Source organism: Mustela nigripes, chromosome 15, assembly GCF_022355385.1.
Source record: "Mustela nigripes isolate SB6536 chromosome 15, MUSNIG.SB6536, whole genome shotgun sequence".
NCBI classification, from domain to species: domain Eukaryota; kingdom Metazoa; phylum Chordata; class Mammalia; order Carnivora; family Mustelidae; genus Mustela; species Mustela nigripes.
Window position 1 is genome coordinate 869,639 of NC_081571.1, and position 14,999 is coordinate 884,637.

General features: G+C 38.6%; 2 protein-coding genes across 4 annotated transcripts in view; both read left to right on the forward strand.

Moving 5' to 3' along the window:
* The window catches only part of PARP4 (poly(ADP-ribose) polymerase family member 4), a 145,525-nt gene extending 142,104 nt beyond the window's left edge, over positions 1 to 3,421 (forward strand). For all 3 annotated transcript variants that reach the window (XM_059377996.1, XM_059377997.1, XM_059377998.1), the window contains one exon: positions 201 to 3,421. In XM_059377996.1, coding sequence (XP_059233979.1) covers positions 201 to 348 — 148 coding nt within the window. In that variant the 3' untranslated portion in view covers positions 349 to 3,421. The remainder of the gene's footprint in view (positions 1 to 200) is intronic.
* Positions 3,422 to 4,882: 1,461 nt separating this feature from the next.
* MPHOSPH8 (M-phase phosphoprotein 8) overlaps positions 4,883 to 14,999 on the forward strand; it is a 57,879-nt gene continuing 47,762 nt past the window's right edge. The window contains exon 1 of the mRNA XM_059377709.1: positions 4,883 to 5,324. Coding sequence (XP_059233692.1) covers positions 5,079 to 5,324 — 246 coding nt within the window. The 5' untranslated portion in view covers positions 4,883 to 5,078. The remainder of the gene's footprint in view (positions 5,325 to 14,999) is intronic.

Sequence of the window (14,999 nt, forward strand, 5' to 3'; positions counted from 1 at the left end):
TGGGGGTTGATTCCAGGACCCCGGGATCATGACCTGAGCCAAAGGCAGAAGCTTAATGGTTGAGCCACCCACGTACCCTTACATAGCTCAATTTTTGACAGAATTATCTTGTCTGATATTATATGCTGGATTTGGTATCATATTATATTTCATATATAATTGTGTTCTGAAGTTGATGGAACCATTTATTTCTAATCTAGAAATATTCCCTGGGCTTTTGAAGAAATAAAGAAAGCAAGTGAATGGGTAAGAAGAACTGAAGGACAATATCCATCTATCTGCCAACGGCTTGAATTGGGTCAAGATTGGGACTCTGCCACTAAACAGCTACTGGGGATCCAAACATAAACACCACACCTCCTCTTCACAGAGTTCTTAATTACAGTCAAGCTGAATCAACTGAAGTTGTATTTTAAACACTTTTCATGCTTCCACGTATAAAATAGTAAGATATCAATAGATACCCATAATGAAGTTTAATTATGATTTCATTCAATTTTAAGTGTTACTCACTTAACAAAATATTGCATATTACAGATTTGGGTTTAAATGTTTTGAGGTAATAAGAGACACATCTGGCTTGTCCTACAGCCTCATTTCCTTCTCCCCTTTAAGGACTCTAGTGGAGAACTGGCCCAGCTGGACTTAGAAAGCTGGGGAGAAAAAAGATCTTTGGAAGATGTCAGTGTTCATGGCATGCAAGCCTGTTTCCAGGGCCCTGAGTATCCAGACCTTTGCCTCATTTATGCATGCTCCCTGGTGTGGTTCCTAGTCTATAGATCCCCTGATACATTTTTTGTCACTTAGAGAAACTAGGTATCCCAAGCAAGTCTTTCATGGACCTTGCTTTTGGTGTTGCCTCTAAAATCCTTAAGTCATCTAGGTTTCTTCCTATGTTATCTTACAGAAGTTTTATAAATTTTGCACTTTACATTTTGGTCTGTGATCCATTTTGAGTTATTTTTTATGAAAGCTGTAAGGTCGCTGTCTACCTTCCTCCACATTACCACTTCCAGACCATTACCTCTCTACCTTTATGTAAAAACCTTGGTTTCTTTGTTTTTGTTTTCACTTTTTTTAAAAAAATTTAAATTCAATTAGTCAACACAATGCTCATCACAACAGATTTCTTTGAGATACAGTCTTTTAGCTATCCTCTAGCCTGTCCTTATTTTTTTTTTTTTAAGCCTGTCCTTATTACTGTGATTTGCCAAATGCCCAGTACCCACCCTCCTCCACATATGGCTCAGGATTTCCCTTTTTACTGCCCATCCTGCCTTCATCTTGAGTAACTTCCATTATCCTGATGTGTGACCCCTCCTAATTCCCTGGACTTGAACTACAGCTATAATTGAGTCTTGGCAGAACATCTTGTGATACTCAAAGGATGGGAAGCTTGTGAGTAACTTCCATGAGGCCTTTTCCCATCTGCCTATCCCACTGAGAGGCAGACACAAGACTATTTCTATTTCTCATCACCTCCCAGTTCTGAGGCAATATAAACTCCAAATATAGCTGCAGACTAAAAATCTTCCTAGCTGCATCTAGAATTGGCTCCTCAACAGTGATGTGTCCCACAACTCACATTGCAATTATCTAGCTCCTCTCCAAGAGGAGATGGCATCTTTGACTATTCTTCTTCTTGGTGTTTATATAAATAATAATCCATCTAAATCTAAAATAGCTTGTTATGTTTTTACTGGCTAAATCAATCATGTCTTGCCCTTGAACTTGTCTGCTTGTTTGACATAATCACAGAAGATAACTCTTTTCTTGTTTTATCAGAGTAAGGGATCAGCAATTGATAATACCTAGTAGCAGAGTGTGTGAAGGTAAACAGACTTCCTTATGTTGTTACTGGAACTATATACTAGTAAAACAAAGTTTTGCAGCATTTATCCAAATTTAAATCACTATCCTCCTTGAAGTATGAATTTCACTAGTAGGAATTCCACTTCTAGTAATTCATCTTACAAAAATATGGACACACGCACATGCATGTGTTATATATGCATATATATGTGTGTGTGTGTGTGTGTGTGTATATTACAGTTGCAGAACAATGTGGAATAGAGCTCATTTACAAATTATATAAATGGGTATTTATACTTGTATGAGATAAAAGTCTGTCATGTCATATTCTAAACGTTACCTTTGAGGAATAGGAACTTTATTTCTATCTTATATATTTGAATTAGTGAAAAATTTTTATAGTGAACATATATATACTTAAATACTTTATTTCAAAAATACGTAAAAGTAGAGAAAATAGTATAATGAGCATACAGCCCATCATTTAAAATATTTTGCCAAGTTTTTATAAATTTAGAACAGTCTTCTCTTCCCTCTTCTTTTGCTATTGACTTAGTAAAGAAACAATGTCCTACATTCTGGATTTGTCCAACTGTTTCCATTTTTTTCTTTCCCCGTATTTCTTGTAAACTGGAAATTCTATCTAAGGCCCTGAATAGGTTAACGATCAATATTTCTATCAATAGGAGGCATACAATTTGGTTGTTCTACATTTAGTAATGCTAACATTGATCACTGGGTTTTCCAATGTGAAGTTTTGTTTCTCCTACAACCAGCCAACAGTCTGAAGAGATACTTTGGCAGCCAGTTCCTCATCAATCTTTTATCTAATGGTTTTGCTGCCTGAATTATTTTCATGAAATATTGTGATTCTCTATGTTTTCTTCTATGCTTGTTAAGCGAAATTCTTCTGAAAAAAAAAAAAAAAAAAAAGAGCTTTCCCCATCAACTAATGTTATTTGATTATAGTATTTTTAAAAACTTACTTTAAAAAGATATCTAATTATTAGAATTGTTGTGTGTCTTCCTTTATAGACTAAGAGTCTGTGGAGGGCAGAGACTGTTAAGAGACAACAGGCCCAAAATGGAGTTATCTATGTCAACACCCACATTTGCAAAGCAAGACTTAATATCCAACCTAACTGCAGTTTCAGGCTGTTCTAGGAATATAATCTTAACTAGTAGTCTGGAATTTCCTGTTAGTACTAGTGAGGTGATCCTCTTAATAGACTCCAGCCTTCCCCAAAGAACAGTGCATTTGCCTGAAATAATCCTTTTTTGTTTATGAAATTCCTTGCCCTACCCCCTTTCTGTCATGAAAAAACCTGTCCTTTTCTGCATTTCTTTGGAGTTCCTATTTGCTAGATGGGATGCTGCCCCAATTGTTGAATAAAGTCAATAAGATCTTCAAATTTAGTCAACTGAATTTTAATACTATGCTCTATTGCTCTTTGTGTTTTTAATACTTAGTATGGTGATGGTACATAGGATGCATTTAGTAAGCTAAATAAATAATAAATCAATGAGCCCACTCAAGATCTGATGTGCCTCTCCCATGATGTGGGAAACAAAGGTAGAAGAAAAATTATTAAATTTCCTACTACTTACAGTCCATTGTCAAGTCTCTGAAACTGAATCTAGGGATTCAACTGCCTTGATGTTGATACTTTGCTAAGGGCAAAAGGCAATCTTAGCCCGACCCTCCAGTATCCTGTAAGTCTACTTTGACATACAAAAATTCCTTTGGAAACTTCATCTCTACTCCTGCAAAATACATCTGAAGGGTCTCATGGCTGGGGTTTTACCAGAGAGTAATTAATTACCTTTTTGCAACAATAGCTAGCCCCCTCAGGGTCCTGGAAACCTTGCTTCCAAATTTGTGAGAAATCTATGCTATCCCCAAGCACCTTCCAACTTGAAAGTATATAATGACCCAGCGCAGCTCTCTGCCCACAGGTCCTGTCCCCGTGCTTTAGTAAAACGGACTTTTTGCACCAAAGATGTCTCAGAAATTCTTTCTTGGCTGTATGCTTTGAAACCTGTCTTTCCTCCATCACCCAAATGGATCTGGTGGATCATAGATGATTCTTTAGTTAACCTCAGAGTTAATTTAAAAGAGCTAATCTTATAAATTAAGTCCACCATTCAAAGAAACAGTGCCGTGGGGCGCCTGGCTTGCTCAGTCAGAAAGGCTTGTGACTCTTGATCTTCAGGGTGAGTTTGAGCCCCATGTTGGGTGTAGAGATTACTTAAACTTTATAAGAAATTTAAAAAGTTGAAAGTTCCCTACAATAAAGATTTTATTTAAGATTCAAAGTGAGAAAAATATTATACCATTAAGTGGATTATCCTAGCAACTTTGGATAACTAGCTTTGTCAATCGTGGACTAAATACTTTTATCACAACCTCTGACATTTTCAATGGGGAAAAAAAAATCCGAAGAATTTGGAAAATAACTGGTTTTGACTTGTTACTTAAAATTTTTTCCCCCTAACCTTAAACAATACGATATACTAAGATATAATAGCACTATGAGTTATGTTTGATTGTGTCGTTCACACGCATTAAACGAATCAAAATTACACTTGCACGATCGGCCCGGCATTCCATTCTGGCCCGAGGTGGGAGGTGGGCTGCATTCCTACAAAGGCCCCCGCCTTGGCCGTGAGGCGCAACTGGAAGAAGGAAGAGACCTCGCGCACCGTTCCATCCCCTCAGGAGCTTGAGCTTCTCTTTCAGTCGAACTACCGCGCCTCTGGTGTTCTCCCGCCGCCTCGTCTCAACTCGGGAAGCGCCGAGCCCGCCTCCGCTGCCGATTCACCACCCAGCGCTGAAGCCCAACCTCTCCGAGGAACCCCGTCAACTTCACTCCCTGCTCCCCCGCGCCCACACAAGCCCCTCCCCTCCCCACCGACAGTTCCCGCCCCAACCCCCTAGGGGCTCAGAAGCAGCCCTATCCCTCCAACCGCCAGCATGAGAAACGATCCTCCGCCACACTCTTACGGCCCCGTCCGCCCCGCCCTTCCGCCGGGGCGCCCCTCGGCCCTCCCACCCGCTTCCCGTAGGCTCCGTGGGGGCTCCAGCGCGCCAGCCTCGAAGTGATTGGTTTCAGTGTGTGTCGCTCCAGGGTCGTGAGCCCGCTATTGGAGAGTTTCCTTCGCAGCGTCACGCTGCCAGAGTGGATTAGGGCCAAGTGCGGAGCGCGAGGAACTGTCGGGGTGTGTGTCGCAGCCGCTCTTCCTCGGCGGTTTGCGGGTCTCATATTATGGCGGAGGTGGTGGTGGCGGCGGTGGCGGCGGCGGCGGCTGCCGAGGGAGAGAGCGTGAATGCAGTTCCTGTTGCAGGTGCCGACAGCAATGGTGAACCTCCTGAAGTCGAAGGAGAAGGTGTTGGAGCAGTGGGCGAAGAGAAGGATGCCGCCACGAAAGGAGCCGAGGCAGTTGGAGACAGCGAGGAGGACGGAGAAGATGTGTTTGAGGTGGAAAAGATTCTGGACATGAAGACCGAGGGGGTACGTGTGCGCCGGGGGAGGCGAGGCTGGGCCTGCTGGGCCTGGCGTGGTGAAGCGGGGAGCTAGCTGTTGGACGTCTGTGGAGGGTTGCCGCGCGAGGACGCAAAGCCCTCCCAGAATTCACAAGCTGGGAAAGACCAGCTTGTGCAGACCCGACGTAGGCGGGGAAAAGGAACGTGACAGCCAGAGGCGACGCAAGCGTGCGAATCATGGGAGCAGTGCATTGACATTCCTCAACGGACTCTTGGGCTGTGGCTGTGAGGCTCCGTTTCAAGAAGTTTGAAAGGGTTATGTGGCCAGGAGAGGAAGCAGTGTAGGTTGCTGTATGTGAGTGTCAGGGGTGCAGACAGTTGGTGAAGGGTTTGTCATGGTCTTCGAGTACCTGATTGGGGCCACTGCTCCGTGTTAGAAAGTGACTCTGACATCGTGCTTCTCTTCATAGTCCAGTGTCCACGCCATCGTTTCAGTGTTTTTCAAAGCCATGATCAATTTTCTGGTTTAAAATCTTTTGGAATTCCTCTTCGTCCTCAGAACCTCGCCCAAGAGGGTGGCATTTAAAGGTCTTAAAAACCTGACCATTCTCTTTCCTTCTTGTTTACTGTGTGATTGAAACCACACAGTAATACTTGAAATTCTTCCTTACACTATGCCTTGGCGCTTACTCCTCTCTTCTTTTTCGCAGTCTTTTAGGTCTTATTCTCTGAGCGTCAGTTTCTCAGTGAAATCTTTTTTTGGCCCTGATCCCTGCAGAGTGAGATGCTTTTTCAACTAAACCCTAGTAACACTTTGTTCAGACCTCTGTTTCAGCACTTAAAGCGTTTTTCTTTAAATATTTGTCTCGCCTGCTAGGTTGTAGGCTCCTTTAATAAAGGGAATATTTTTATTAATTTTTGTATCACTGGTATTCAATCCAGTGCCTGGTATGTAGTAAGTGGTTTGTGTATATCAGATTATTAAATGACTGAATGAATCATGGACTGCAAGCTGGGGTAAAGGAGAATGGGTGGAAGGATGGACAGTAGGGAAGCACTTTGTTTCAGTAGGTAAGTGTGAGAGAACCAAAGGTCTAACTTGGTAGTTGGATCTCTGTTTTCTTTTTTTGTTTTGTTTTGTTTTTGTTTTTGTGTAAAGATTTTATTTATTTATTTGACAGAGAGAGAGAGATCACAAATAGGCAGAGAGGCAGGAAGAGAGGGGGAAGTAGGCTCCTGCCGGGCAGAGAGCCTGATGCAGGACTTGATCCCAGGACCCTGAGATCATGACCTGAGCCAAAGGCAGACGCTTAACCCACTGAGCCACCCAGGCGCCCCTCTGTATTCTTTTTATTGTCTGTTGTTTTCTGTTTGTCATGTGCTACTTTGCATTAATGTTTTTGTCTATTTAGCAGACTTATTATTTTTTTTAAATCACATGCTGTGTGCTATGTGTGGTGTTAGGTCCTGAGCATATAGAGATGAATACACAGTTGCTGACACTGAAGAGTCTGTCTATTGGGAATAAATAATTGAAATCTAGTGCCATTAATATTATCATTAGTTGCAATTCAGCAAAGATAGAACTTTATTTGGTCTAATTTTCCCAAATATATTACAAAAGCATGTTGGGATGAGAGTAGAGCCAATCTTGGACTGTTTTGTATTCTCTGCAATTAACTCAGTGCTTGGCACATAGAAAATATTTGGAAAAATATTTGGTTAGAGGAGTAATATGTTTAGAATTAAGATGATTCATCTCTTGGTGTACTTTTTTCTTTTTTAAATTTATTTTAATTCCAATATAGTTAAATTCATACAATATTTAATATTCCTTGTCCCCAAAATTGTAGGCGCTGTACCCAAAGTCTCATATATTCTAGTCAAAAGCGGATGAAACTATGAAGCTTAAGTGTTTAAAGCAATAAAGGAGGGTTATTTATATCACTTTAGTCATGTGAAGTTGGGTGAAAATTCTAGTTCTCAGGGCCTTGTATTTTTAGGTGCTCTTGAGAATGAGTGGTTTATAAGATGAAAAGTATTAGCTCAGCAGAACAGAACTATATCGGTTCTGTGAACTATATCTACATCAGCTAAGTGAGCCAGCCAGTGGAAAAACTTAAGGGTCTTAAAGAGTTTGTTTGGCCTCCTTGTTGTCTTAAGGTCTTTGGTATTTCTGTTGTTGATAAGCCACCAGACTGTGGTATTCTCTTATTGACTAAGACAATCATAATGATGAGTGTTGGCTTGGAGGAATAGCATTAATTCTAAATTTATATATTAGCCATGCTCTTTCTTTCAGTTTATTGCTAAATATATTTTTTTGTATGTTTTCAGAACAATCAAATGAATCTGACAGATCTTGAAATTTTGGCTTCGATTTTGAATTGGAATCATTTTTACATCATAAAAAGCTAGTACTTTTACTATTTATGGGAATCTGATTTGACTTTTTTTTTAACGGTACAAATAAATATTTTAATTATAAAACTTCATAAATTATCACAAAGCCAACACCTGTGTAACCTCCATCCAAGTCAGGAAATATTAGACTGCCAGCCCTGGAAACCTCTTTTGTTTTTGTTTTTTATTTGTTTGTTTTTAAGATTTTATTTATTTATTTGACAGAGATCATAAGTAGGCAGAGAGGCAGAGGGTCAGGAAGCTCCCTGCTGAGCAGAGAGCCCAATGTGGGGCTCCATCCCAGGACCCTGAGATCATGACCTGAGCTGAAGGCAGAGGCTTTAACCCACTGAGCCACCCAGGCGCCCCTGGAAACCTCTTTTGATTCAACTTTTTCATCAGTATCCTCTACCATCCCCCAAAATCACTGTCCTGGATTATTATATGGAAATAGCTTTCTTGCTTTTCTTTGTAATTTTTCTGCCTAAGAATGCATTCTCTGAGACTTGAGTGTAGTTGTACCAGGTTTTTTTCTTTCGTTCAAACGGAATCTCACAATATTTGTTTTTTGTGTGTGTGCTTTTTTCCCCTCAACAATATTTTTGTCAGATTTTTAAAAAATATATTTATTTATTTATTATTTTAGAGAGGGAGAGTGAGTCCTGGGATGTAGGAGGGTGGGAGGAGAGGCATAGGAAGAGAGATTCACAAGCAGATGCCACCCTGAGTGGGGAGCCATACCTACACAGGGCTTGATCTCACCACCCTATTATCATGACCTGAGACGAAATCAAGAGTTGGACACTTAACCAGTTGAGCCTTCCAGGCACTCTAGCTGCTAAATACTTTTTTGAATGGATGTTGAATTTTATTAAAAATTTTTTCTGCATCTATCAAGATGATCACATAATTTTTCTCTTTTATTGCATTAATGTGGTAAATTATATTGATTTTCTAATGTCAAATCACTTTTGTATTCACAGAATAAACCAGAGTTGGTTGTGATGTTACTTTTTTAATGTTTGTATTTGTTTTTTTAATCAATTTTGGCTTTTTCTTTGTTTTCTTTCTTTAATCTTTATGTGCCTTTTTCCACCATCTTGAGGTGGATACATAGTTGTTTTCAGCCTATTTTTTTCTTTTTCTTCCTCCTCCTCCTCTTCTTCTTCTTCTTTTTTAATAATTTCCACATTCATCTTGGGGCTTAAACTTAAAATCCTGAGATCAGGAGTTTTACTCTTCCAACTGTTCCACCAGCTGAGCCAGCCAGGCACCTTCAAATTATATACCTCTAATCTTAGGTTAGCTATAGCTCATAAATTATGTTTATACTGTGTTTTCATTCAGGTAAAAATATTTTCCAATTTCTACAAATTATGTGCAAATATATTGCTTAACTTCCAAACATTGAGAGTAATAGTAAATATTTCATGTGCTTTAAAAGAATTTTTTATTTAAACTGACATGTATTCATATATTGTTTCACACTGAATATTTGATTAATTGGGTTATTTAAAACCTATAATATAGTTGCCAACAAGCAAATTAGCCATTACTTAGGAAGTTGAAACTGGAAATATGGGAAACTAATTTGAGAATAATTTGCATGAATGAGCTGTTCTCAGTTTCATACTCCTAATATTATAGATTATTGTTTTTAGGTTTTTTAAAGATTTTATTTATTATTTGACAGAGGGAGATACAGCAAGAGGGGAGCACAAGCAGAGGGAGTGAGAGAAGGATAAGCAGGCTTCCTGCTGAGCAGAGAGCCTGATGGGGGGCTTGATCCCAGCACTCTGGGATCTTGACCTGAGCCAAAGGCAGATGGTTAATGACTGAGCCACCCAGGCGCCCCTGTTATTGATCATTGTAACTGGAATTTTTTATGATGTGTTCCTTGTCAATTTTATTTTTAAATTTATTTATTTTTAAAGGTTTTAGTTATTGACTTGAGAGAAAGCGAGAGAGAATACGGAGGGAGAAGAAGAAGCTGACTCCCTGCTGAGCAGGGAGCTGATGGGGGACTTGATCCCAGGACTCTTGAGATCATGACCTGAGCTGAAGGCGGATGCTTAAGTGACTGAGCTACCCAGGCACCTCTGTCAATTTTTAAAGCAACACTAAAGACTAGGTGGCTCAGTCAGTTAAGCAGTTGGACTCTAGATCTCAGCTCAGGTCTTGATCTCAGGGTCATGAGTTCAGGGCCCCAAGTGGGGGAAGAGGGAAGATCACTGTCATTGAGAGAGGAAGGAGTTTTAGGATGAACTTTGAAACCTAATTTTGACTCTCAACTGACGAAGTATAAAATATTTGTAGTATAGTAGTTTACCGAAGTCTTCTGACTTTGGCTCTGTAACCACTTACAGAATCATTATTAAGTCATTCACACTTTTTCTTTAAAAAATTACCTGTAATACACCCACTTTCACCACTGCTGTTCAACACTGTACTGTTCTGTAAGTTCTAGAGAGAGCAATTAGATAAAAAGATGTAAAGCGCATTCAAGTTAGAAAGGAAGAAGTTAAACTATATTCACAGATGACATGATTCTCTAGAAAATCCCAAAGAATTACAAGAAAATGACTAGATGTAATAAATGAATTCAGCAAACTTCAGGGGTACAAGAATAACATAATAAAAGGTTGTGTTTCTGTATACTTGTAATGCGCAATCCAAAAAGAACTTTTTTCCCCTCCAGTTTTAATTTTTAATTCCAGCATACAGTCTGATATTGTTTCAGGCATACAGTATAGTTAGTTAACACTTCCATATACCTCACTGTGCTCATCACCAGTGCATTCCTTAATGCCCATCACCTGTTTAATCCGTTTGTTCTCTGTAATAGTCTCTTTCTTGATTTGTCTCAATCTCTCTTTTATTTTTTCCCCTTTGCTTATTTGTTTTCTTTGCTAAATTCTGCATATGGGTGAAGTCAGATGATATTTGTCTTCTGTAATTTATTTTGCTTAGCATTATTCTCTCTAGCTCCATCTATGTGATCACAAATGGCAAGATTTCATTCTCTATATGGCTGAATAATACGTCATTGCATATATATGCCACATCTTTATCCATTCATCAGTTGATGGACACAGCAGTCTGCAAACATTGGGATGCATGCATCCCTTTGAATTAGTGTTCTTGTATTCTTTGGGTAAGCACCCGTTAGTGTGATTGCTAGATCATAAGAAAGTTCTGTTTTTAACTTGCCATTAGGTTTATATGTAGCATCTTCTGCATATGGCAGTCTATATTAAGGTGGTAGTTGTTTAAGTTTGAATCTATTCTTCTCTCCTGTCCACATTTTTAGGTATATGTTAGCGTATTTTATATCCTTTATGTGTGTGTCTGACTTCCCTAGCTGATTTTTTACAGAAATATTCATTTTTACTGCTTTTGTATTTCATACCTTTATACTGTCATTTTTGGTCTCTCCTTTCTACTCCAAGATTCCCCTTTTATATTTTTTGCAGGGCTAGTTTAAGGGTCACAAATGCCTTTATTTTTTTATTGGATCTCTCCGTTTATTCTGAATGATAGCCTTGTTGGATAGAGTATTCTTGGCTGCAGATTTTTCCCATTTAGCCCACTGAATATATTATGCTACTCTTTTCCTTTTCCTTTTCCTTGCCAAGTTCTGTTGAAAAATCCCCTGTTAGGCTTATGGGCTTTCCCTTTTAAGTTTTGCTGCTTTTATGATTTTTTTATCACTATATTTTGCAGATTTAATTACAATATGTCTTGGTGTGCATCTGCTTTGTTGACTTTGATTGGAATTCTTTCTGCCTTCTTGATCTGGATATCAGTTTCCTTTCCAAACTAGGGAAGTTTTCAGACTATTTCATTAAATAAATTTTCTGCCCCTTTTTCTTTCACTTTTTCTGGGACTCCTATAATATGAATGTTGATTAATAGAGTCCCTGAGTTCCCTAAGTCTTCCTATTTGTGCCTTCTATCTCTCTAATAAATAAATAAAATCTTGAAGAAGAAAGATTTTATTTATTCATTTGAGAAAGAGTGAGATCACAGAGGGAGAGGGAGAAGCAGACTTGCCACTGAGCAGGGAGCCTGATGTGGGGCTCAATCCTAGGACCCTGAGATCATGACCAAAGCTGAAAGCAGATGCTTAACTGACTGAGCCACCCAGATACCCCTAAAAGAACAAAATACTTAAGAATAAATTTAACTAATAGGGTAAAAGACTTGCAAACTTACTACAGAGTTTCAGTGATCAAAGCAGTATGGTACTGACATAAGGACAGACATAGAAAATCCAAAAAAGAATCCAAACATCTGTGGCCTGTTGGTTTTTCATAATGGGTATCAAGTCCAGTCAATAGTGAAACAAATAGTGCTGAAATCACTGGATTTCCACATGTAAAAAAGAAAAGCTGGACCCTATCTCACACCTTATACAAAGATTAGCTCAAATTGAATGAAAGACCTAAATTTAAGAGGTAGAACCCTAAAATTCTTAGAAGGAAACGGGTAAATCTTTCCGGACCTTGGATTTGACAATGCAGCCTTGGATATAACTCCAGAAACACACACACACAATAGGTAAAAGGACTTCACCAAAATAAAAAACATTTTGCGCATCGAAGAACAGTATCAGCATAGTGAAAAGGCAGCCCGCAGAACTGAAGAAAATATTGCAAATCACATCTGACAAGCGATTAATATCCTTAATATATTAATAGCCCCTATAATTCAAAAACTAGACAACCTACTTAAAAATGGGCAAAGGATTTGATAAAAATTTCTCTAAAGATACACAGATGGCCAATAAACATATGAAAAGATGCTCCACATCCTTAGTTCTTAGGGAAATGCACATCAAAACCATGAGGTACTACCTCACACCAATTACTAGATGGCTATAATAAAACAAACAAAAACATAGAAAACAAGTGTTTTTGAAAATGTGGAGAGACTAGATCCTTCTTACACGGGCAGTAATGTAAAATGGTAAAGATACTGTGCAGTTGGCTATTCTACAAAAAGTTAAACAGAATTACCTGTTGGCGCAGCAGTTCCACACCTATGTTTGATATATACCCAAAAGAACTGAAAACAGGAATTCAAACAGTCATTTGTTCAACCATGTCCAATAGAGCATTGTTCACAGTAGCCAATAAATGGGAACAACGTAAGTGTTTATCAACAGGTGAGTGGATAAACAAATGTGGTATATATACACAAATATTTTTCAGTCTTAAAAGGGAAAGAAATTCTTACACATTTTAGAATATGGATGAACTCTGAAAACATTCTGGTAGGTGAAATAAGCCAGAGCAGAAGAACATATATTGTGTGAGTCCATTTAACATAAAGTACACAGAATAAGTAAATTCACAGAGACAGAAAGTAGAATGATGGATTACAGGGTTTCAGAGGAAGGGATATTATTGTTTAATAGGAACAGAGTCAATTTGGAAAGATGAAAAAGTTCTACAGATAGACAGTCATGATAACTGCATGTCTCTGTGAATGTACTTAATGCCATTTCTGTCTCTATGAATTTACCCTTAAAAATGGTTAAAATGGCAAATTTTAAGGTACATACACCAAAAAACACGAAACTACAATAAACACAGTTTTTAAATTACCTATTTATCTTTTGCCCATTTTCTCACTCATTTATAAGAATTTTTCTTTTTAATGTTTTATGGCTATCAAATCTTAATCATACATATTCCACATTTTTGCTTCTCCAAATTTCTTATTTATGTTTTCCACTCAATACCCAATCTGACTGAGAAGAAAGAATATATGAAATAGTTTTCCACGTGAACTGCAGAGTATCATTCTAGCTTACACTTAACACCTACCTGATTTTATTCATACAACCACTGAGTCAGTAAGCTTTCCAAACCAAAACCAGTTGCTACTCCCTCCGCTTTTACCCTTCAACATGGCTATACTGCCTTTCAGTCCTTGTCACTTCTAGAAAGACCAACATCAGCCCCTAGTAAGATTGGAAACTAAGAAATAATGGGAAAAGTGGACTTAGATTCTTAACTTTTTATATTTTTCAAGATTTTATATATTTATTTGAGAGAGAAAGAGCAGGAGAGAGCATGAGAAGGGGGAAGGTCAGAGGGAGAAGCAGACTCCCCACTGAGTAGGGAGCCTGATGTGGGACTCCTGACTGGGGCTCCAGGATCATGACCTGAGCTGAAGGCAGTCGCTTAACCAACTGAGCGACCCAGGCACCCAGATCCCTAACTTTTAAAGACAATCCTGAAAATCCTCATGATTTTAAAATAATAACTAAGCCTAAATTGATATAATTTTATGGTTTAGTTATATAATGGAGTGAGGGGACAGTGCTTATATCAGCTAAGAGTACGTGCACGTTATTTTTAAGTAGGCTCCATGCTGTGCACTAAAATGTGTTACCTGCATCCACCTTTGACATTTTACACACTGTCCTCACAGTGTTGGATATATGCAGAAGCTGGTTAAGTGCCCTTGGGTTTTACTTTCAGCTGAATTACTCTTTAGTTGTATAATTTTTACTAGTTACTTTATCTAGAAGCTTCAGTTTCCTTCTTTATAGAATGAGTATTAGTACTCCACGGGGTTGTTGTAAAGATTAAAGGAGCTAATAACTGCCAAGATTTAATCCATGCATGACATTATAAAGCGCTCGATGCAAATGTAATTCTTCTTTTGATTTGTTTTCCACCAGTTTTGTAACTTTTTGTAAAAGCATTTTTAGCTCACAGGATGACCAAACCAAAATAGGTGGCAGGTCCTGCTATAGTTTACTGGCCTCTGATACACAGAGATGAGGTCTTTTATCTGTGGAAATGTAAATTAGGGCATCTTTTCTGGAAATGTGTTTTCTGACAGTGTGTTTTAACAGTGTTTAGGTGACTTTATTATTTGATCTCATTGATCTCTCTTTGGGGAATTTATTCTAGCAGTCTGATCAAAGATGCACAAGTATGTAACATCTTTGGTTATGAAAACAAAAATCAGAAACAAAACAATCTTTGGGGGCGCCTGGGTGGCTCAGTGGATTTAGCCACTGCCTTTGGCTCAGGTCATGATCTCAGGGTCCTGGGATCGAGTCCCGCATCGGGCTCTCTGCTCAGCAGGGAGCCTGCTTCCTCCTCTCTTTCTCTGCCTGCCTCTCTGCCTACTTGTGATCTCTCTGTCAAATAAATAAATAAAATCTTTAAAAAAAAAAATCTTTGGTTTCCAAAGGGACAGTTTTTGTTGTATTTCTTACTGTATTTAGAACCATGGGTAAAAATCATGTTTTTGAAAAATACTAAAACAAGAATTGTTC